At 45.2% G+C, this 22,169-nt stretch overlaps 1 protein-coding gene across 1 annotated transcript; it reads left to right on the top strand.

The window, feature by feature from the left end:
* Positions 1-3,325: 3,325 nt before the first annotated feature.
* On the top strand, positions 3,326-21,891 carry ROPN1L (rhophilin associated tail protein 1 like). Its single transcript, XM_090276228.1, has 6 exons — positions 3,326-3,473; positions 3,653-3,826; positions 7,802-7,925; positions 9,372-9,533; positions 18,511-18,686; positions 21,709-21,891. The coding sequence occupies exons 2-6, from the start codon at positions 3,696-3,698 to the stop codon at positions 21,770-21,772; spliced, it is 657 nt and encodes a 218-aa protein (XP_090132354.1). The 5' UTR covers positions 3,326-3,473; positions 3,653-3,695; the 3' UTR covers positions 21,773-21,891.
* Positions 21,892-22,169: the final 278 nt, after the last annotated feature.

Below are 22,169 nucleotides of genomic sequence, written 5' to 3'. Positions count from 1 at the left end.
CCTTCAAGGAGCCCAGTTAGGGTGGAAAAGAACAGAAGACTAGGCAAAGGTTTTATGAGAGAGGAATAAAATGCCACAAGGGATACACAAAGGCTCTGCCTGGAGGGGAGTCTGTGATGACCTAGGTATGTCCTTAATGACTATTTTGTATATATAAGCACCCTCCCCCCATACCCTCACAGTTTCTCTTTCAACCTCCTGCAGTCTACTTCCCCTCAGTCCCACACTTCCTTATGTCAACATCTGGTAAAGGGGCTGGAGGTCCCTTCTAGCACTTTTTACATTGTTTAATCACCTTTCTGAAATGTTACATAGGTAACAGTGTTGTGTCTTTCTACTTGTTTGTTCAGTATCTTCTGCAGGACAAGAAGCTTCATTCAGGAAGCCCATTCATTCATTCACTTTTTTTGCCCAAACGGATGAAGCCCTTCTGCTGGCTGCACAAATCCGTTGGTCTGATGGAACAGAATAGAGTAAAAAGAGACCCACACGCACATGTATATGGACAGCTGATTTTTGTCAAAGGTACAAGTCAAACAAATGGAATAATTGGACACTCAGTGGAAAATTAAAAATTGTTCCATATCTCAATGTATGCAAAAATTAAAATGGATCATAGTCGTAAGTATAAAACTCCAAACTGTATAACTTCTAGAAGAAAAAGGGAAAATGTTCAGCCTTGGGTTAATCACTGGTTTAGATACAACCCCAAAAGCACAGTCCATAGAGAAAAATTTGATGAATTGGACTTCATCAAAATTGAAGACATCTGCATCCTGAAACATACTGTTTAGAGAACAAAAAGATAAGCCATGAAGTGGCAGAAAATATTTGCCAAACATGTCTGATAAAGGAAATGCATTCAGAATGAAGAAGTCTCAAAATGCTATAGTAAGAAAACCTATTTGCTGATTTTAAAAAATGGGCAAAATATTAAAAAAAGACTAAAGTTGGTATATAGATAAGCACATATAAAGCTGTTCAACATTATTAGTCATTAGGGAAATGCACACCATGTATCTATTAGGCTAAAGTTAAGAATACTGATGGTGCCATGTGTGAGTGAGGATGTAGAGGAACTGGGACTCATGCTCAGCTGAAAAATAGTTGGGCATTTCTTAGAAGGTTAGCATAGGTACTTACCACTCCTGGTTACTTCCCAAGAAAAGAAAGCCTAAGTCCACACGAATACTTGTACACGAGTGTTCATAGTACCCTTATTTGTAACAGCCTAAAGCTGGAAACAATCCACATGCCCATCAGCAAGTGAATGGATAAATGATACAATGAAAAGCAATGATTGATTTACATAACATGCACAAATCTCAACTATGCTGAGTAAAAGTAGACAAAAAATGTACTGTATGCTTCATTTAAGTAAAATTCTAGAAAATGCAAAGTACAGAAATCTATAGAAAGATCGGGGGGGGGGTGTGAGGACGAACTTGGATTTCCAAGGTGCATGAAGAACTGGGGTGATAGATATGTTTACTATCTTGATGGGGTCCTGGTATGACATCTACCATATGTCAAAACTTAACAAATTGTATACTTCAAATTTGTGTAGTTTATTGCATGTTAAATACACCTCAATTTCAAAAGTTATACTGTGTTCATATTGGCTCTATTGGACCATTTCACACCTTTTCCCTTCAAAGTGCCACTTTCTCCTTCTTTCTCATTTTTGGCTGATGACTTTCATCCCTCTTTCAGTGAGAAGATAGAATCAATCAGAACAGAAATTTTCACAAGTCCATACCTTCTTTGACAGATCACAACCCTCTGTTTACTGTTCCAGCCTCCTTTTTCTAGAACAGGTCAAACCTCAGGGCCTTTGCACTTGCTGTTTGCCAGGCCTTAATGTTCTTTATTCAGGTTTTCCCCAATCTCCTCATTTGTTTACAGAAGCATTGTTTTTAGGGAGGCAGTCTGTCTCTTCTGTATTTTTTCTTTCATATTTATTAACATACTATAGGGTTTATTTATCTTGTTGATATTTGCATGTTTTCCCTCACTTGGATGTAAGTGTGAGATTAAAAAACGAATATTTGGGGATTACTATTCTATTCTAAAACAGTCTTTGGAACATATTTGGCATTCAATATTGTTAATAAGAATCAAAATAATTATTATGATTAAGGTGAAACCTAAAATCCCTGTGCTGTTCTCCAGTGGTAACCATTGCCAGTAGTTTAGCATATGTTTCTAGATTGTGCTCTCTATAAACATATTCACAGACCCTTTTTTCTTTTTAAGTCACATTACAGGTGACATGCTCCACAGACTGCTCTACAGGGAGCTTTCTTAAACTTTCTATTTCACAAACATCTTACATCAGCACATAAGTAGCTACCCCATTTTAAAATTCTGACTATTGTATTCCATTGTGTGGAAAAAGACTATGATTTAACTTTTCTGAAAGAACTAGTTAACTCATTTTATTATATGCTGTGGTAGAGGAGTCATAGTTGAGGCTTGATGACTAGGGAGGGAGGGGTTGTCATTGGCCCCTTCTGGAATAGCTCATTCTAGTTCTCCGTGTTCCTGTCTAGAGGTGAGCAAGGGGAGGTGGGTCTCAGGGCCTCTTTCATTCAGTATGGGTGTTAGGGGCAGTTACAGCCGCCAGCCTGGATTTCACCTAGACTAGGGTCCACACCTCACATGCTGCCGTGAGCAGTAGCCATCAGAACGAACCAGTTTCTTATACCCTTCACCCAAAGCTATCTATCAGAGGTAGCTTATTTTCTCCTACACCCAATCAGATTGGCTCAACCACCCTGCCTTAAGAAAACAAGTTAAAAAGACTCTTCTTATGGCTGGAAACGTCCCACTGTCTAAACTCTGGCTTATAAACTGAGATCTGAAGAATGAGCTCTCTAAGGGGAACCAACTGGGCGATGGGAACAGCAAGCGCTTCAAGGCGTCGAGGCGTAGACGTCTTTTGGACAAGCTTCCAGGGCAGGCGCAGAACGAAGGAGGCGGTTAAGGTAGAGGTCAGATTCCTTCAGCGAGGCTTAACGCTGCCTGCACGGATCAGCCCTCGTTACTTGAATGGCTTCCAACATAGGAGAACCCAGGTCGCCCGATCCCTAACCTTTATGTTGCTAGAGCAAGGCGAAGGGGGCGGATGGGGGGGGGGGGGCTTTGTGAATTTGCTGCTCTCAGTCCGCAGTCGGAAAGCGAACAAAAGGTTCTTCCCTAGGTGGAACAGTCACCTTTTGCAGATGGTCCGAAGCCAGACTGCCTGCGCACACACATTGCTTCCTTGACGTCAATTGGCGGAAACGCACCCTCGGCCTGAGGCGTGTGCACGTGCGCGTGCGCAGCGCCCGGGGTGAGGCATGCGCACGCGGTCAGGTTGCCTGGATACTGAAGCGAAACAATAGGGCAAGCTTGCGCTCCTGAGCAGCTGGGTCTGGGCTTCTGGAGGGGGCAGTTGACCCTCATTTTCCCTGGAGCCCGAGGAGGAGCGGGTAAGAGGTCCTGCAGGCGGTGCGGGCCCCACGAAACTGGCCTCTTGGCCAACCCCAAACCCGGGATCCCGGACTCCGGTCCTGCCCCAAATCCCGTACCCCAGACCGGTCCCAAACCTGAGGAAGGGCGGACGGGCAGCCGGGCCTCCGGATTACTCACCGCCTTTTCCTCTCCTTAGCACACCTTGATCTTTCCAGCCTTATCCTGGTCTTTGGAGAGCAATGCCGCTTCCCGACACCATGTTCTGCGCGCAGCAGATCCATATCCCCCCGGAACTACCAGACATCCTGAAGCAGTTCACCAAGGCAGCGATCCGCACCCAGCCCGCCGACCTTCTGCAGTGGTCCGCGGGGTAAGCGCCCGAGATCAGCGCCTGGAAGAGCCCACGGTCCCCGTGCCCAGGCGCGCCAGTGAATCCTCTTTCCTGGAGCGGTGGTCCAGCGCCCAGGACATTTATGAATATAGGCAAGACTTCACTTCATCATTGGTGGTACCTACACTTAAGTATCTATCTAGGAAGCATCGTGGTTTATTGACCACAGGACCAGAGATTACTGAACAATGCTGACTTATCTCCAGAGTAATAACAACTCCATTGTTGGAGAGTGGTATTTATGCAGAGATACTAAAATTTAGAAAGCATTTGCTTCGGGTGTAAAGTTGCTGCTTTGTGTTAGAAAACTATTACAGACCCTTATTAAATTAAATTAATTATTTGTGGAGAGACTGGGAGGGAGGGCGAGAGGGAGAGAAACATCAATGTATGGTTGCTTCTCCTGCCTGCGTCCCCACGTGGGGACCTGGCTGGAGACCTGGCATGTGCCCTGACTGGGAATCATACCCGTGACCCTTTGGTTCCCAGGTCAGTGCTCAATCCACTGAGCCACACCAGCCAATCAGAACCTTTATTTTATTTGTAAAGTGATTTTTACAAGGGGGAATCTTATGGCCATGTTCCTCCTTAGGGAATCCTCTTAAGGCTAGGTACTGGCTGAACCAGAAGGACTGAAGTCATATTGGGGTTCTCAGCCCAAGGCTGTGATAAGGTGGAACTCTTGCCCAGCTTAGTAAATGAGTCTTCACAGTTTTCTTTTTTTGTGGCAAATTTCCTAACTATTCCCAGAAACAGTCATTCCTAATTTCAAAGTTACAAGTCAACAGAACTTAGAACCATTAAAATAAACCCTTTTATTTTACAGGAAAGCTCTTTTCCCTTCTTCAGTAAACAGATTTAGAAGCTCAATTTTATGACCATAACAATCAGTATAAATGCAACCAAAATGTTTTATTAAGTAGCATGTCAAATTTTGCTGACCTCTAAACTATATAACCAAGGTGAATTAGTTTCCTATGACTGTTGTACAAAATCCCACACAATGTGGTGGCTTAAAACAACACATTTATTCTCTTACGGGTCTAGTGGCCCAAAGTTCAAAATCAGTTTCACCAGGCTAAAGTCACGATGTTGGCAAGGCGTTGCACTGTCTGGAGGTTGAAGGGAGCATCCATCTTTTGGATTCTCCAGCTACTAGAGCAGTGGTTCTCAACCTTCCTAATGCCATGACCCTTTAATACAGTTTCTCATGTTGTGATGACCCCTAACCATAAAATTATTTTCGTCGCTACTTCATAACTGTAATTTTGCTACTGTTATGAATTGTAATATAAATATCTGATATGCAGGGTGTATTTTCATTGTTACAAATTGAACATAAAGCATAGTGATTAATCACAAAAACAATATGTAATTATATATGTGTTTTCTGATGGTCTTAGGCGACCCCTGTGAAAGGGTCATTCGACCCCCAAAGGGATCGCAACCCACAGGTTGAGAACCGCTGTACTAGAGCTTCATTCCTTGGCTTCTTTGGCTCATGACCCCTTCCTCCATCTTTAAAGCCAGTAAGTAGTGTGGCATCTTCAAGTCTCCTTCTTCTAAGGACACATGTGATTGCATTTAGGACCCATCCAGATAATTCAGTATAATATTTTCATCTCAAAATCCTTACATAATAGGCAGAGTCCCTTTTACCATGCAAAATGAGACCCATAGGTTCCACGATTAGGACCTCCCTATCTTCGGGGCTTTTACTGAACCTCCCATGCAAGGCTCCTACTTGTGTATCTGGAGCTTTGCTTTCTGACAAACAGTTCTGTCAATTGCTCCTGAAATAGTCTCTCAAGGTTCTTGTCCCACAAAAAGTCATGGCCTCTGGTTTTAACCATTATTCAAGCCTAAGTAAAAGATAGTCAGGACTCATAAAACATATTTGTACTCTTCAACATTCTAAGATTTAATCATTTTTCTTGGAACATTAAGTTTTATTTGGTAACACTTTAGAGACAACTAATATTTTAAGCTTCACTTTAAAAGGCTTAATTGAGAACTTTCTGAATGTTCCATGTAACTAATTTCAAGAACAATTTCAGAGTTTAGGAGAAAAGGCAAGCATTATTCATTAAGCAATGTGTGTGTAAGGGACTTGGATGTATTCCAGCTCTCTCAGAACAGAATGTGTTAGGATGTTTTTCCGGAGAAGGTGAATTGGTCTTTGAAAGATTTCATAGGCAGATATTGGTATAGAGGACACAGCTTACGAACAAAGGGGCTTATGTCAAGAAGAACAAAATAAAAAAATAAAAACAGCAGAAAAGCAGGGTGCATATGGAAGTAACTCTGCTATGGAGGACTCAAGTAGACATTCAGGTTACCATTCTTTTCAAATGAGATTTTCCAGCGGCAGAGGTAGGACAGCCTTGGCTGCCAGCCTGGGTACTAGCTGTGATGTCACAGCTAGTCTGTTGTGCCTTATTGTGTCATCGAATGGTTGTGAAACATGCAATAGGACAGAAACCAGAATTGGTTGAGTACTAAAAGGCTACTTTTGCTCACACATCTCCAGGGAACTAGCAGAGTCTAACACAAGCTGGTCTTGCCACTAATGCAGCAGACTTTCTCAGTCTGGGCTTATTTGACTTTGGTGGACACAATTTTGAGGGTTAGAGAGGTGTGGGTGTAGGATCCGTGGCAGCATCCTAGTGTGCGCCCACTAGATGGCAGTAATACCATCTAATGCCACCTGTGCCGACAAAAAAATATCCCTGGAAATTGTCAGTGCCTTCTTGGAAAGGAGAAGGACCCAAATTGCCTCCCATTGAGAACCACTGTTCTCCTGGCTCTATGTCAAGTGTGGGGATGGATTTGGTAGGCTATGAAGAATAGAGTCCATGAGGTAGGTGAAAACCTTAATAAGGAACAAAACTAAGTGCTCATCCTTCAGCCTGGCCCTTTAGATCGTAAGGTCCACATTTGTCTAACTCACTGCTGCCTTTGTTTTGACTCTCCCTCAAACCATTAAATAAGCAAGGTATGATTGGAGTTGTTTTAAAAGCATGAAAGCAAAGTTGAATTTGAAGGGTGGAGAGAAAGGGGATGAGATATAAAATTCATTTTAGCTTATCAAATATGTTTTTGTCTACATTTTGTTACATATTCAGAGATGTTTCTAATTATTCATATCTTTTAAATTATTACCTGTGGCCACCTCTGGCACACTGGCCCAAAGGGGAGTGAGTTTTGAGAAGTACCTGCCTGGCACTCCTCCCCCTCCCCACCAGCCAGAGGCTGGGTGTGTTCCCAAAACATTTCTGTGTCCCTTCTTGTCCCCCATATAAGCAGCAATATCTAGGGGCCCAGAAAGTACCGATTAAGGGGAAAAATACTAAAAAATAAAACAAAAAACCAGAACCAGGCAGGAAGGAACAGTGAAGAGTGGGGGAGGGGCAGCCTCTGGCTTAGCATAGTGGCACAGCCCATTCTCAGTGGCGCAGACAGAGGGTTTCCCTGATCTGCATGCCTTAGAGTTGAATAGGCAGAGATGGCTGCGCTCAAGCCCCTGGAGAAATATCAAGGCCCAATAAAAAGGGAGGACCAAATCTCAGCTGGTGAAATGGAGTGACTGGATAATGACATTGCCTTTGGATACTGTGACTCCCATCTTCCACCTCCTCCGATCACACTGCAGGCCACTCATGATATTTGCTGGATAAGAACAACACAGCGTGTGTGTGTGTGTGCGCTCAGCACTCCTGAGAGCCCTAGGACAGGGACTGTCATTATCCGGGTTTTGCAGACAGAGACACTGAGGCAGCAGAGAGGGTTAAGGAGGAGAGCTGCGTGGAGGTGTGGGGACTGATCTGAGCCTTCGACCTCTAAAGCTCTCCTCCCTGATCACTGCTGGGCTCCCGGTTGTTTAAGAAAGTGCACTGATTAATTAAGTTGCTTTCTGTGTATGGGTGAGTCTTCAGAGATGTCTGTTGTTGTTAGGTATTTTACAGCTTTGTCAAGAGGGGATCCACTTCCTGTAAAGGACAGAATCGAAATGCCCGTGGCCACTCAGAAAACAGACACCGGCCTGACTCAAGGAATGCTTAAAGTTTTGCACAAGCAGGTATAAGAGGGTTTGTATTATCAGTCAGCTGAACTTGAGAGAAAGCCCGGCCGCCCCCTTAATGCCTGACAGGAACCACCACCACTATCATCCTCGCAAGTCGCTTCTCGCGATAAATCTTTGTGTTTCATTCAGAGAGGAATCTGTTGCATTCAGTGCCCTTCTCTAGTTGAGAGAACCCAAAATAGCTATTCGTGATTAGATTGTAGAAAAGTGAAATGTAATTTCTTTTAAATACCAAATTAAGATACTTAGATGCTGCTGGACTAAAATAAGTCTAAAAGTGTGAAATTATGACATTTTAGACGTGGGGGTTGCAAATCCTGTTTTGGAATATGTGTCTATGAAAGCTGTGTATACGCTGAAATGGTCATCTGAAGGACGGTTGCCCTTGGGTGGCTGTTTCCAGCCCTGCCCTGCCCTGACAACCCACCAGCTTCCTTTCAGAGAAACGAGTTAATATGAACGCCAGCTTGGAGGCTCAGCGCTCATACTGGTTGGGTCGTGTTGCTAAAAATGACACCAATGATATAACCTTAATTTTTAAAGTGAGTAGCCCCCACTATACATTTTTAAAAATAATTTTTTATTTTTAAATTAGAGTTGACGTACGATATTATGTTAGTTTCAGGTGTACAACATAGTGCTCATTATAGATTTTGAAGTAAGGGAAGATGGATATCCATTGAGAGGGGGTAGCTTGGGAAAAGACATTCTGGCTTTTCACACAGAATAGTGCTAGCTGATCACAAAAGTTACCCATTTTTATAGATTGTTTTAAAATAGTAGAAGGTAATAATTTCTTTTCAGTTTTAAGGTTTCTCCCATGTAACTGTTACCATGTTTATGGGGTTGGATTTTAAATATTTTTATTTATTGAAGTTAATTTTTTTAAAGATTTTAATTATTATTCTTAGGGGAAGGGAGGGATAAGGGGAGGGAGAGAAACATCAATGTGTGGTTGCCTTTTGCATGCCCTCAACTGGGGACCTGTCCGGCAACCCAGGCATGTGCCCTGACTGGGAATTGAACCGGCAACCCTTTGGTTCTCAGGCCAGTGCTCAATCCACTGATCCACACCAGCCAGATCTATTGAAGTTAATTTTTTATTGTGAAGTATTTCAGATACATAATAGAGGGTCACGTATCCAATAGCAGCATGCCCGTTAATATTATTAAGTTATAATACCATGCCATATTTGCTTCACAGTCCTTAGTTAAGAAGTAAATTGTTGTCAAGATCGCTGCCCTGACTCCCACTCCCCACACGTGGGCCTCTCCCACTGCACACACCCTAGCCTTCCCTCCCCAGGGCTAACTGGGTCATGAATTGAGAGTTCACCTGTCCCCGTGTGGGGCTGGGTACTTGGGATATATTCAAATATTCATAGCATTATATTATTTCATGGGTTTTAAAACTCATATAAATTGTATTGTGTTTTACAGTGTAGCCACAAGCAATATGTGGAATTAGCTGACCTTGAGCAGAAATGGAAAAATCTGTGCCTTCCAGTTGAAAAATTCAAAGCTGTCTTGCAATTGGATCCTTGTGAACAGAAAATGGAGTGGATAAAATTTTTAGCGCTTGGATGTAGCATGCTTGGTGGGGTACGTACCTAGAAACAGCATATTGATAATTCTGTGTAATCATAGGCCTGGCTGAAAAATAGCTTAGGTGTTTCAGCGACTGAAGGAAACACATTCCTTTCGTAACTGTCTCAGAAAAGCACTGTTTTTCAGATACCTAATGTATTTTCAGGATTATGGTTATTTTAATTTACAGAACTTAAATACTTATGAATACTTCAATTTAAAAGATGTTAACAGTAGCCTTGGCCAGGTGGCTCAGTTGGTTAGCGTGTTGTCCCTGATATCAACAGTAGATGAAATATATGGATCCCATTAAATGTATTTAGGTTTTAGAAGAGAATGCATTGACTTTTTATTAAACTGTGGATTATTTGGCAAAGGTAATACCTCTTTTCCTAATCTATGGAGAGAAGCATGGAATTATTTTATACTTTAGTTAAAAATCTATTTTTAGTAACTGAAAATAAAGACACAGTTGATGTTGAAGTGTAACCCAGGACTTAGGAGTGAAGACCCAGGTGACCCTGCTGTTTCTGAGGGGGTTGGTTTGTGAGCCTTAGGAGGTCAGGGTTAGGGGGAGAGCTTGGAGCTGGGTGGATAGTGGCAGGGCTCCCTTTGGAAGTCTAGAATCTCTCCAGCTCAAGCGTTTGGATTGCATGAAGGGAGAGTCACCAATTTAAGCTCTGAAGAAAGGAGATTGGGAAAAAGAGAATTCCTTTACTGCAGAGATGAGCAATTTTTTTACCCCCTCTCTCTTCGATCTTTGGCCCCCAGAGTACATAACTGGATAATTCATATCCCTCATTTCATGGTGCTACACACTCATCTTGGGTCCATGTATGAGCCTCTTTGATTCAGTTTTAATTTTTAAAAATTACTTTATGTAATACTATCTGAAATGATCACTAACACTGACAATAACCCACCCGAAGCCAGGCTCTCCTGAATTTTACATGTCCCTTTTATTGCATATACGAGGTCTGTCTGGAAAAAGTCCAGCCATTGTTAATATAACAAGAATGGTTTGTGCAACATCAGTGTAACCTGGCAGCCAATGAGAGTGGACCGGAATGCTCATGTGTGAACAATGATGACTTCACTGTACTGGTCAGTGGGAGCAGTAGATGCTGCGGACTGAGCATGTCACATTCAAAATGACTGAGTGAGTAGAGCAGTGAATCTGCATCAAATTTTGCATTACACCTGAACATTCCTCCGCAGAAACTATTCAGATGATTCAGAAGGCTGCAGCTATCGGTAACTGGTGACTGGCAGCTTCATCACGACAAAGCACTCTCTCATGCATCACGTCTTATGTCGTTTTTTGGTGAAACATCAAATCACCCAGGTGGCTCAGCCCCACTACAGCCCAGATTTGGCACCCTGTGACTTCTGGCTTTTCCCAAAACTAAAATCACTTTAGAAAGGGCAGAGATTTCAGACTTTCAGTGAGATTCAGGAAAATACGACAGAACAGCTGATGGTGATTGGGAGAACTCTGTGAGGCCAAGGTGCCTACTTTGAAAGGGACGTGAAGCATCATTGTCCTATGTACAATGTTTCTTCTATCTTCAATAAATGTATTTTTCATATTACATGGTTGGATACTTTATGGACAGACCTTGTATATACCCCGAGAAATACCTTATTTAATTGTAGTTGCTTTTATATTTATGAAAAGATAATTATGTTGTTAGTAATCTTCTGGTACTTTTTTATTCCCAATTAGATTTCTACATTTATTCCGCTGTGTCATTACAGATTGCTGTAGATCATTTCCTCTGCTGTGTGATACCACTGTGGGAACACACTGCAATTTACTGCCTATTAATGGCCCCAACAAGAAACCCTGAAAGCCCAGCCAGGGCAGGTGTTGGGCTGGTGGCTGCCTAATGTGGCTCAGTTTTGTTGTGTAACTGCCAAGAGGCAGTGTTCCCGGTCAGTCACAGAGAGGGCGGTCGGCCCTGGGCTAATTGTGCCAAATGCTGGGCATTGGCTGACCAAGTAGGAAAGATAGAATCAGGTGTCACCAGGGGAGTAGTATCTCAGTGGGGTGTGATAGAGAAGGACAAAGACAAGAAAGTATTGGAGAAAATTTCAAGTTTCTCTGGAACTTTGAAAGCAAGATTTTAGTAATATAAAATTAATATTGAATGTTGGAATTAATGTTTATGGTTTGTGCCCCTAAACTTAGTTGTGATGAGAAAGCAACATATTTCATATGTTGGGGTCCATCTTTTTAATTTCTATCTCCCTAGTCGTGAAAATGAGGCACCAGATTTAAAACCACAAGGACTCTGTTTTGGAAGATAGGTCTCTGATCCATGTGTCGTGTGTGACACTAGATGGAGACATCTTGTCAAGGATGGAGCTTTATTTTACCTTCTGAGCTGCATATCTGGGCAGGGATGCGGAAAGCAGCATGCAAGCCTCTCTTTTCTTCCTGTAATAAGTTATGTGGGGTCCAGCTCTGTCCCCTAAGTAAGGCATCCCGGTGGCTCTGTTCACTGTTGGCCCTTGCCCTACTGCTCTCCTAGAGCCCCTTCCTGCTGTGGGAAGCCATGGCCTCTGCCGGCCCTCAGGGATGAAGTTCAAGTGTAAAAGACTTGGGGTGGGTGTGTGGGCCTGCCCTGCCCCACACAGTGCAGAACATGAGTTCAAACAGCCATGGGCAGCAGGGGTGGCAGGGGCTGCTGGGGCAGGGAGGCCCTGGGAGCCAGGCTCAGGTGCGGATGCAGAGATCTGCCTTATTGACGCCACTGTCTATCCATGTTGACGGGGTAGCTTAGAGGTGCACTAACTTGAAGTGGTGACTTCCAGAGGATGATTCTTGGTGATTTGGTGTTTTAGCATTTATCTTTTTACTAAAAAAAAACAACTTCCAAAAGGAGGAAATGAAGAAGTGAAGCAAGATGAGGAGTAATGTAGAATGGATTACTGCCTCTTTTTTCATGTAGGATTTCTGTAAAGTTGGAATCTAGTCTCTGTGGTAATAGTGTCCACGGGGTGGATGCTATTCCTGCTGCTGCATCCATGTCATCTCATCTACCTGGCTCATGTCAGATACTTTCTTCATGCTCTAGAATTTCTCTTTAACAATCACTCTAGTCAGATGAGTCAAGTTTAAGTTTTCTGCAAAGACTGGAACCCATTCCTTCATGCCTTCACAAATGTGTATGGAGCACTGCTTTGTGCTGGGCCCTGCTCTGGGTGCTGAAGAGTCCAGAGTGAACAAGAGAGGCCAACACCCCTGCGCCCTTGGAGCTGACATCCTGTTGTCTCCTTGAAGTGCTGAGCTGTGCTCTGGCTATTGCTTCGAAAGCTGCAGGTGGGGGCAGGAGCCTGGTGGGCTGCCCCTGGAAGGCCAGGTGTGGCAGCGATTCCTGTCCTCTTCCCCAGTGCCTGGTGTGCTGACCTGGTGAAATGGTCACACCTATACGTCATGACCTGTATCTTCACGTTTCTGCAGCACCGTCGGTGGCCATATAGTGTCATTATGGACTTTCTCAGTCAGTCAGTGTGTGCAGGGAATGGGGGCTTAGTTCACAATTTCTTTTCTTTCTCTGTATTTTTTTGTTGTTGTTGTTATTGTTGTTCGTAGTTTTTTGATGCTCCAAAAATGATCCCTGTGCTTAAAAAAATCAAACAAAAAATTTTCATCCACCACTTTAATGTTTAAGAACATTGATGGTGGCCCCTGTCCCAGTGGTGGAGGCGGCGTCCTGGCTTGCTTACTGCCTTCCCTTCAGGTTTCCCCAGCCGGCCTCTAGCGCCTGTTCTGGATGCAGCTGCCCTCCATAAGGGAGGGCCTCCAGCCCAGCCGTGTTTGGTAACTGCTCCCCCGGAGGGAGGGGCTATTTTTGGGTTTCTGGGTTCACCTGTCCTCAGTACCACTTACCTGATTGCCGGGCCCAAGTCACTCCCTCTTGGGGAAGAGGAAAGGTGGGGTTCCTGCTGCGGTCATTGGGCTCACGTCTGACCCACACATGACAGTAGGTGCTGGACATGGTGATCCCTCCATCCCTTTCCTGGACAATGCCAAGGGCAGTGTCCAGCCCGAGCATGTTAGCTTCATCCTGGGACCGTGTTCCAGCCCCTTGGAGAATGTGCGTCTCCCAACCTCACCTGCCATAAGCGCCAGAACTGTGTTTTAAATGAGAAATCCTCTGAGGATAAGAAAACAATGAAAAGGCTTGCGGGCTTTCTAAAAATGAGGCTTGGGGTTAATACCACTGACATTAAATCCGTCTGTCTTCTGAGCATAGTCAGGCCGCACCTCAGGGAGCAAGGACTTTCTTTGTTCTTATTTTATCTAAAGGGGTCAGTAAAGATATTGTTCTCATTTTTATTTCCACGCTTGTTAAAAGGGACACTTTGGGGGTTGTGTGAGGTGGTTCTGTGTGTCGTCACGATAGCAGCTAAAATTCTGAAATTGAAAAATTCCACAGAGCTGGCACATGGAAGCGGCTCAGGAACTGCAGGTACCTCCACGCCTGTGTTTCTCACACGTCTGCACTTGAATTTCAGATGACAGCTTAGGCCAGAGCGCTTGGCTAAGAACAAAGTGAGCGTGTCGGTCACCCCCTCCCCCGGGAAGTTTTAGGTGGCTGGGAGTGAACCGGCAGCAGCAGGAGGTTAGCAGGGGGCCACCTGCCGAGGCCGTGAGCAAGAAGCCTGACCACCTACCGCCCTTTGGAGTTGAGAAATCTGTTTATAAGAAGCAACTCTCCGTACAAAACCACGCAAGTTGCTTTATGAATTCTTTTGGATGTAAAAATTATTGCAAATCTTACTGTCAGAAACGTTAACACCGGTAATGTCATCGTGCCTTTGCAGAAGACAGGGATGCTGGATTGTTTTGTTGTATTTTTTTCCTTAAATACCTCTTCCTCGGATGCGTTTGAACCTCCTGTCACATGGACCTCCTCTGCCTGCTCCACGCCAGCTGTTGTTCCCCGTCATCTTTGCTGGGCTCCCGCACTCGTGTCAGATGTAAAAGCAATATCCAGCACAACAATATGTCTTTGCAAAGTTTCAAGCAAGAAATGTATTCAATTTTACCAAGTCCTCTCTGCAGCACAGCCTTTTAGAGGATGGTTTTGTGGTTCCTTAGCGAAGTACAGAAAGCAAGTAGCTCTTCTAAGGGAGCATCGTCAGGACTGCTCTCCACCAGCGTTCCGTCACAGGCCGGAGTCCCAGGTGTCCGTGCGGGCGTCTCTTCTGCTCAGGCTGCCACCTCTTGCAGCCCAATGCCTGGAATCTAGCATGTGGCTGCGTGTCTGTCCCTGTCCTTCCCTCCCTGAGCCAGCCCAGTGGGCTGTTAGTGAGGGGGATGTGGTGATCAGCACTGCCTGCCTCTGCTCCCGGCTGGTTTACCTTGGGCAAATAACTTAGCCTCTCTGGGCCCCACTGTCCTCATCTCACATGGTTACTGTGAGGAGGAAGGGAGATGCCCCATGCAAGAACCTCATTTCTGTCCTGCCTCCTTTCCTCCCCCTGCCGGAAGCACAAGGTGACCTTTCTCACCTGCATACTGTGAGAAGCTGGTGGAGCTCCTGGAGCACTGGAGCAACAAGCTGCCGTGTTGTGAGAGGGTCCCATGTCCAGCACCTACAGGTCGCCTTTAGGAGCTAAGGGCAGCTGCCAGCCATCCCAGCAAGAAGTGAAGCCAGGCAGGTTTACAGCCACAGGAAATGGGTTCTGCCAACACCTCCGCTGAGGCTGCTGGTGGTTCTAGCAGCACTGGACCCTCTCCAGGAAAACCAAGCCCTGGCGCACATAGACTGAGTCTGACCGGGGATCAGCTACACTGCGTCCACACTGTGACCCCCAGAAACTGCCTGATAACAAGTGTGTTGCTTAACCCTTTGAGTGCCAACGTCGCTATGAGTGATGCTGACAAATTTTCCCACAAGTGCCTGTGTCGCTCCCAGTGACTTTTTTCGGTGGCTACACACGTAAATAACAATGGAATAATTTGTATTTTATGTTTTGTTCTTTCTTTTTGTACCTCAGGTTATATATTGATATAATTTTTTTGAATTACTCATGGCACTTAAAGGGTTAAAAAAGAAAGGCAGAAAGGGAGGGAGGAAGACCTGGCTCCAGCCTTCTGTCCCTGAGGAGGTCAGGGTGCTCTCCCAACACAGTCACTGTCCCAGTCAGGCAGGTGCACTGACTTTCCTGCACCCGAAGCTCCCCTGGGGCTGGCCCTCAGGAGCTCCCTGGGAGGAAGGCCCTCATTTGCAGTGTTTGCCCATGGCTGTTGGAGAACTGCTCCCTCCATAGCCGATTTCAGCCTACAAACAGGTGACACATCATCTCACAAAATCCTGGGAACTTGACCTCCTCTTTGACAGGGGATGGCTCCCCCACCCTGAATGAGTCTCCTCATGCCCACATGGCATGAATGGCTTGAAGGGCAGGTGGGACGGGTCACATGCCCTGGAAGCTTAGTGGTGCAGCGTGGAAGGCGTCCTTGGAGTTGGGTGTCTGGGCTGAAAGTCGTGGGTGTTGCCAGGCTGGGACGAGGGAGACTCGTGCAGGCAGAGGGCGAGAGCGTGAGCGAGGCGTGCACAGTGCCCAGGGCAGGGAGGCATGGTGCTTTGGGACTGAGACAAGGCCCAGAGCAAGGGCAGGCCCTGCATGGAGTTCCGTGGGCAGGTGGGCGTCAGTAGGACCCTGCCAGCCCCCACCCTGCACAGGTGACACCTCTGATTGGTAACAGTGTTCTTTGTCCTTAGGTATGTTGTGAGACCAAAGGGGCTGGAGGGTTCTGCATTGGCGTAAGAGATGTATCATATATATATATATATATATATATATATATATATATACACACATACATATATAAAATAGATATGTAATATTTATATATAATCAACTATGAATTTATTAAAATACGTAGGACCGTAGGTATCATAGCATCTTCAGCCTTTTGAATGATTTAAGATTCAATGTGATTAAGTTTAACATATTACTTTTAGAACCACTTTGGATATGGTTACATATGGAGAGGCTTTGGACACTGAACACGGGAAATATTAAGAGATGTTCCAAATGAGAGAAACCATGCAAATAAGTGAGATTTGAATACCTCTGACAGACTTCAGAGATTTTTAGTTCTGTCTAAGGCTGGCATTATTTATGTTACCATGGTTTTTATCCCTCAGCCTTCATGAAGAACAGTGGAAACAGGCAATGGATGTTCGGGAGTAGACGCTGTCCTCCCGGGGCTTTCTTGTCAGCCCTAGTTGGAGTGCATTACTTCTGTGACTGTCTTCACCTTCTTATTGTGACTCTGGTAGCAAGCACAACCATCATTCTTGTATCTTACCTAGATACCCAACTCTCTACTCCCATGTATTTCTTCTTACCCAATTTGTCTTTTTTGGACCTCTGTTACATAACTAGCAGGGTCCCCCAAATGCTAGGGACATCAGTGGGGTCCAAAAAAGTCTATTCTATACCGAGGGTATGTGCTCCAATAGTATTTTTTTGCCCTTGACTTAGGAGTCACAGAATGTCTTCTCTTGGCTGTAATGGCCTGTTACCACTGTGCTGCTGTCTGTCAACCTCTTCACTACACAGTGATAATGCACCCTCAGCTTTGCCAGAAGATGGTGCTCACAGCCTGCTCTGTGGTCTTGGCAGTGCCTTAATTGTTTGCTCCTTGACTTTGAAGTAGCCAAGAAATGGGCGCTGGGAGGTGGACCATTTTTTCTGCGAGATGCTAGCATTAATCAAGATGACTTAGGTTTATTCAAAAATAATTGAGTCTTTGGTTTTGCTTTTGGAGTGGTAGTTCTTGTAGTACCTCTATCACAAATTCTCCTCTTATACAGAGTTATCACTCATGCTGTCATGAGCATCAAGTCATCAGCAAGGCAGCATCAAGTCCATGATACATGTGGTTTCCCCCCTCCAGGAGTAACTCTGTTTTATGGGATAATTATTTATATGTACATGAAGCTACAGAATAGAACATCCCAAAATGAAAGGAAGTTCCTTACTCCCTTTTATACAATCATTGACCCAGCTTTAACCCATCTTTAAGAAACAAAGATGTAAGGATTCTGGGAGTCAAGAGTCGTTACGGTGTCTGTGATCTCCAGACGCTGCTGAACCAGAAGTTGGCCATTCGTAAAGGATGACAACAGCAGTGCAGCCAACTTCTGAACCTCGACGCAGGTGATCCTCTAACAGATGAGGAAGATGAAGAAGATTTTGAAGAACAGAGATGATGATGATGATGATACTGCAGCTCTTCTTGCAGACCTTTTGTGACAGCATGGATGGAACTAGAGACTTACCATGCTAAATGAAATAAGCCAGGCAATGAATCTAAGGAACAAAATAAACCAACGAACAAAATAGAATCAGAGGTACAGAAACAAGGAACAGACTGGTAGCTGTAAAAGGTGGACAGGGAGGGTGGGACCGGCTGAAAGAGTTGAAGGGGTTAGACAACATATAGTATATGCATCACCTATGGACGTGAACAGGGGTGTGGGAGGAAGTGTATCTTTAAGGAGATCAATGTTCCTGCTTTTTAAAAAAAGATTTTTTTAATTTATTTTTAGAGAGAAGGGAAAAAAGGGAGAAAGAGAGGGAGAGAAACATCAGTGTGTCTCCCACACCCCCAGCTGGGGACCTGGCTTGCAACCCAGGCATAGGTCCTGACTGGAAATCGAACTGGTTGACCTTTCGGTTTGCAGGCCAGCACTCAATCCACTGAGCCACACCAGCCAGGGTTATGTTCCCACTTTAAGAGTTATTCCTATTTTAATATTAAATCGGTGGCTTAAAATTTTTCAGACCAGTTGCCTCTTGATGAAACCTTTCCTCTTTTGTTTCTTTATGCCAAGTATACATACACCTACTTCTTAGATCAAGAGCATAATGTACTTTGGGAGAATTTCTGTAAAATATCATTGGATTTGGCAAATCCAAGCAGTTATTGTCCCCCACCCCTCCCTGTTTGTGATGTTTCTAGTCCCTGAATACTGCAATGCAGCACCTGTGTGAGATCGTGACCAAAGACCCGGAGGGGGGACCTGCACGCATCCCTTTTGAGACTTTCTCCTATGTCTACCGTTACCTGTCAGGACTGGACTCGGATATCCCTGTTGCAGAAACGGAGGTCTATCTCATCTCTCTAAAGGAAAGCATGTAAGTATAGCACTCCCTGGAGTGCGGGCATATTGGCATATTGATCGTTAGACATCTTCCCCTCGCTCGCCTCTTATCTCTGATATTTTGGTCCCACTTCATCTTGCTGGGAGGGAAAGGTGCCCACGCTAAGATGTCACCAAGTCATGCTAAGGAAGCTACGGTAGGAGGCAGCTTTCTTCCCATGGGGTTTGGGCAGTCTGGGGCTTAGCTCTCTTCAAACTCTAGAGGGAGAAAATTTGTCCCGTCTTTAAGGAAAGTTTATCTAAATGTACCTTGATTCTTTTTTAGAAAATTTTTTTTAAAGATTCCATTTATGTATTTTTAGAGGAGGGGAAGGAAGGGAGAAAGGGAGGGAGAGAAACATTGATGTGCAAGAGATACATCAGTCGGTTGCTTCTTGCACACCCCCACCTGGGGACCTGGCCCGCAACCCAGGCATGTGCACAGAATGGGGACCTTTCTGTTCGCAGGCCCACACTAAAGTCACTGAGCCACACCAGCCAGGGCTAAATGTATCTTGATTCTTAGTATAGTATATCAGGTGGTTTAAAACTATAGCATATTGAAAAGAATTCATTTCTCAGTGACAAAACACACAGAAATGGATTACTGCAGGTAGAGGGTATGATTGGGCCCATTGGCACAACTTCATCCTCTGTTCCTTAAACATGTATTGGGTGCTGACTGTGTGCCCCATATTGTAACAGCTGGTGGGGGGTATTCAGAGGAAGAGCAGAGTGGGGGCCAGGTGGGGCAGCGGTGACAACCCCCTACCCCTGCGCCGGGGGTCTGTGGCTCCACAGAAGAGGTTCCCTGAGGGTGGTGGTGATGCCTCTCATGGGCTTAAGTCCAGGAAGCCTGGAGCTTACACGGGAGGGTGCACTAGGCGAGGCAGGACAGAGCAGGCACCCACAGGCTTCAGGATGGAGGGAGGAAGGGAGGGAGGGGCAGAGACTGTGCTCCAAGGCCTTCCAGCACCGCCTGGGCCACTGCCCGCAAGCACCTGTGTGAAGGGCTGTCCCCAAGCTCACACCTTCCACCTGGAGCTGTCTGTCCCCAGCACATGTTCACGGAGCACCTGCTCTGTGCCAGGGAGGCAGTGCATGGAGCAGATCACCCTGGGCCCCGTGGAGCTGCAGTCCTGGGGATAGTAGATACACAGATACCCAGACAGCAGGCGGGCTTGAGGGCTATGAGGACCAGAGAGCCCAGGGATGGGGGCTGGACTAGGAGGATACACATACCCTCAGGCCCCTGAGGAGCCCCACTCGGTGGGTGTGCTATCACTGCCGAAGATGCTTGTCCCCTCCCACTCTCCCTGACCTTCCACGTCTGGGATGCCAACTCCTGGGCCAACTCCTGCCTCACTTCCTGCTTGACAGAACCCTGGCTGCCCCTGCATCCCTCGCTCCGTGTCCCTTCCAAACCATTTCCTCTCCTCCCTCCTTCAAAACTGCATCCCCTCTGAGGCCCTTGCCACGTGATAGTGCCTCCACACTCTGCAGTCCACTGTCTTCCTTCCAGTCTGTCAGCCACCAGTTTTGTGAGCCCTCCTTTGTGGCTCCTCAGTTACTTCTTCCGCTTCACGTCACTCCTGACACGAGCAGGCTGTGAGGGGCCCAACACTGCCCTCTCGGATCTCCATCTTGGCTCACACAGTCTCTTCAAGCTCTGCAGCCACCGTTCCCTTAGTCCCTGCAAGTCCCCTCACCCCACACCTGTCCCACAGCCACTCCCACCTTCCTGGGCCACCCCCAGGCCTTCAGCAGACACAGCCTGGAGCACAGGGCCCTCCTTTCACCATGGACAAGCCACAGGAAAGGGACTGGCGTCATCCTACCACCAGAACTCCCAGCCTCCCCCATGTGACTTGGGGTCCATCACCTCTGCCTGCTTCCTTCCACTCAAGTGGTGGGGGACAGGCCCCCCCCTCGCAGAGAGCTGGCCCCACTGTGCCCCTGGGGCACCACCAGTTTCCTCCTTGCTCCTGGCGGGGCTGGAAGCCCAGGAGCACTGCTGAGGAGATGCCCGGGCTCAGGGGGGTGACTGGGGTAGCATTGCCAGGACTTAGCAGGGGAGGCTCGGAAGCTGCTGAAGGTTAGCGCAGCTGCCTGTTGCCAGAAGGACCCTGGCCTGGTGTGTTCATGGTAAAGTTTGTTCTCAAGCCACCGACTCTACCTGAGGTGAAAGTCCAAGGAAAAGTTCACTTCGTGATTTTCTTTCATCACTTGAGTAATGGTTCTTCCCCAGCAGTGGGCATGAGCTCTGGTTGGCCTTCATTCTCCCGCAGCTTGAGGAGAAGGGTGGCCAGTGGTTGGGGTGACAGGCGTCGTTCTCCAACGTCCCACTGTTCTCTAAGCAGCCACCCGAGGCTGTGGCACAATGTGCTTCCCCTGGGCCTGTAAGAGACGGTTGCTTTTACAGTAAAATACGGTCTAGAACCACTCCTAACTTGTGTCCCTTTTACTTTTAAAATATGAGCCCTGAAGACTGGTCTCATTTTCCCGACTGACGTTGAAAAGCAACATTGTTATAGTTCAGTATTTTTACAGCATGTCTACTGATGTTGACAGTAGAAGTTTACTCATGTTTACCATCTTGTAAGAATTAAAAATATCTGTAGATAAAGAGAAAAATTAAGATACTATTATCACTGCCCAAGTTTCATAGCCTTAAGACAGTTCTTTGAATTTCACTGGACCAACTTTTTAAATAAAAGGGTACCTTTGTTAACTAGTGACTAAAATTTGAGTTGTCAATAAAGAAAAACCTTTAAATATAGTACTGATTTTTTTCACTTAGAAATAAATGCTCATTTTGTACAAAAATATAGGATACTGTAATTTTTGAGGTAAGAATTACTGATTGGAGACCATAAATAATTTTAAGGTAAAACTTTTAAATTATATTGAATTTAAATTATATTTAAATTAAATTATACCAAATCACATTGTTTCATAAAATTTGTATTGTGTTGTGAAAAATTACTAATAAGTGTCTTTATCTGCTTCCATTTTAGAGAATCTAGAAAGAATGGCATGATAGGACTTGCCGATTTCTTTGTTTCAAAGAAGAAAATTTAAGAAACCTCAAATAGAAAACTCAGAAGACATGCCATTAATACAAAGAAGAACACATTTTAATGTCAAAAGAATGCTTTTAAAAACCTTGGCACCAATTACAACTTGTCATTAACAACATACATACATTGTGTGAGTTTTTCTGGTAAAGTAAATTGAATGTGACCAGTGCGTCTGAATGGGTGGGTTTTATTTAATGATTGCTCTTCACTGTGTTCCTGTAAGAACCGTAGAGGCAAATCATTTCCAGCAGTAAAATGATTTATTTGAGTAAGACTGTCTTTTTGGAAACTAAGGAGTAGGGAGGAGCACAGGCAGTTTAAAAATGGCTGTTCTTTTTCTTCATTGGAAACTTGACCAGCAGAACGAAGATGCTCTTTACTCCCTGGCAGGTGCATGG

This window comes from Furipterus horrens, unplaced genomic scaffold (genome assembly GCF_987537825.1).
Source record: "Furipterus horrens unplaced genomic scaffold, mFurHor1.1.pri manual_scaffold_5, whole genome shotgun sequence".
Taxonomy (NCBI): Eukaryota; Metazoa; Chordata; class Mammalia; order Chiroptera; family Furipteridae; genus Furipterus; species Furipterus horrens.
Note: the sequence above shows the minus strand (reverse complement) of the source record. Positions and strands in the feature narration are given on the sequence as shown.

Coding starts and splice junctions, on each gene's coding strand:
- ROPN1L (XM_090276228.1), top strand. CDS start 3,696: ATGCCGCTTCCCGACACCATGTTCTGCGCGCAGCAGATCCATATCCCC. Junction 3,827..7,801: donor CTTCTGCAGTGGTCCGCGGG/GTAAGCGCCCGA, acceptor TGTTGTTGTTAG/GTATTTTACAGCTTTGTCAA. Junction 9,534..18,510: donor GATGTAGCATGCTTGGTGGG/GTACGTACCTAG, acceptor TGATGTTTCTAG/TCCCTGAATACTGCAATGCA.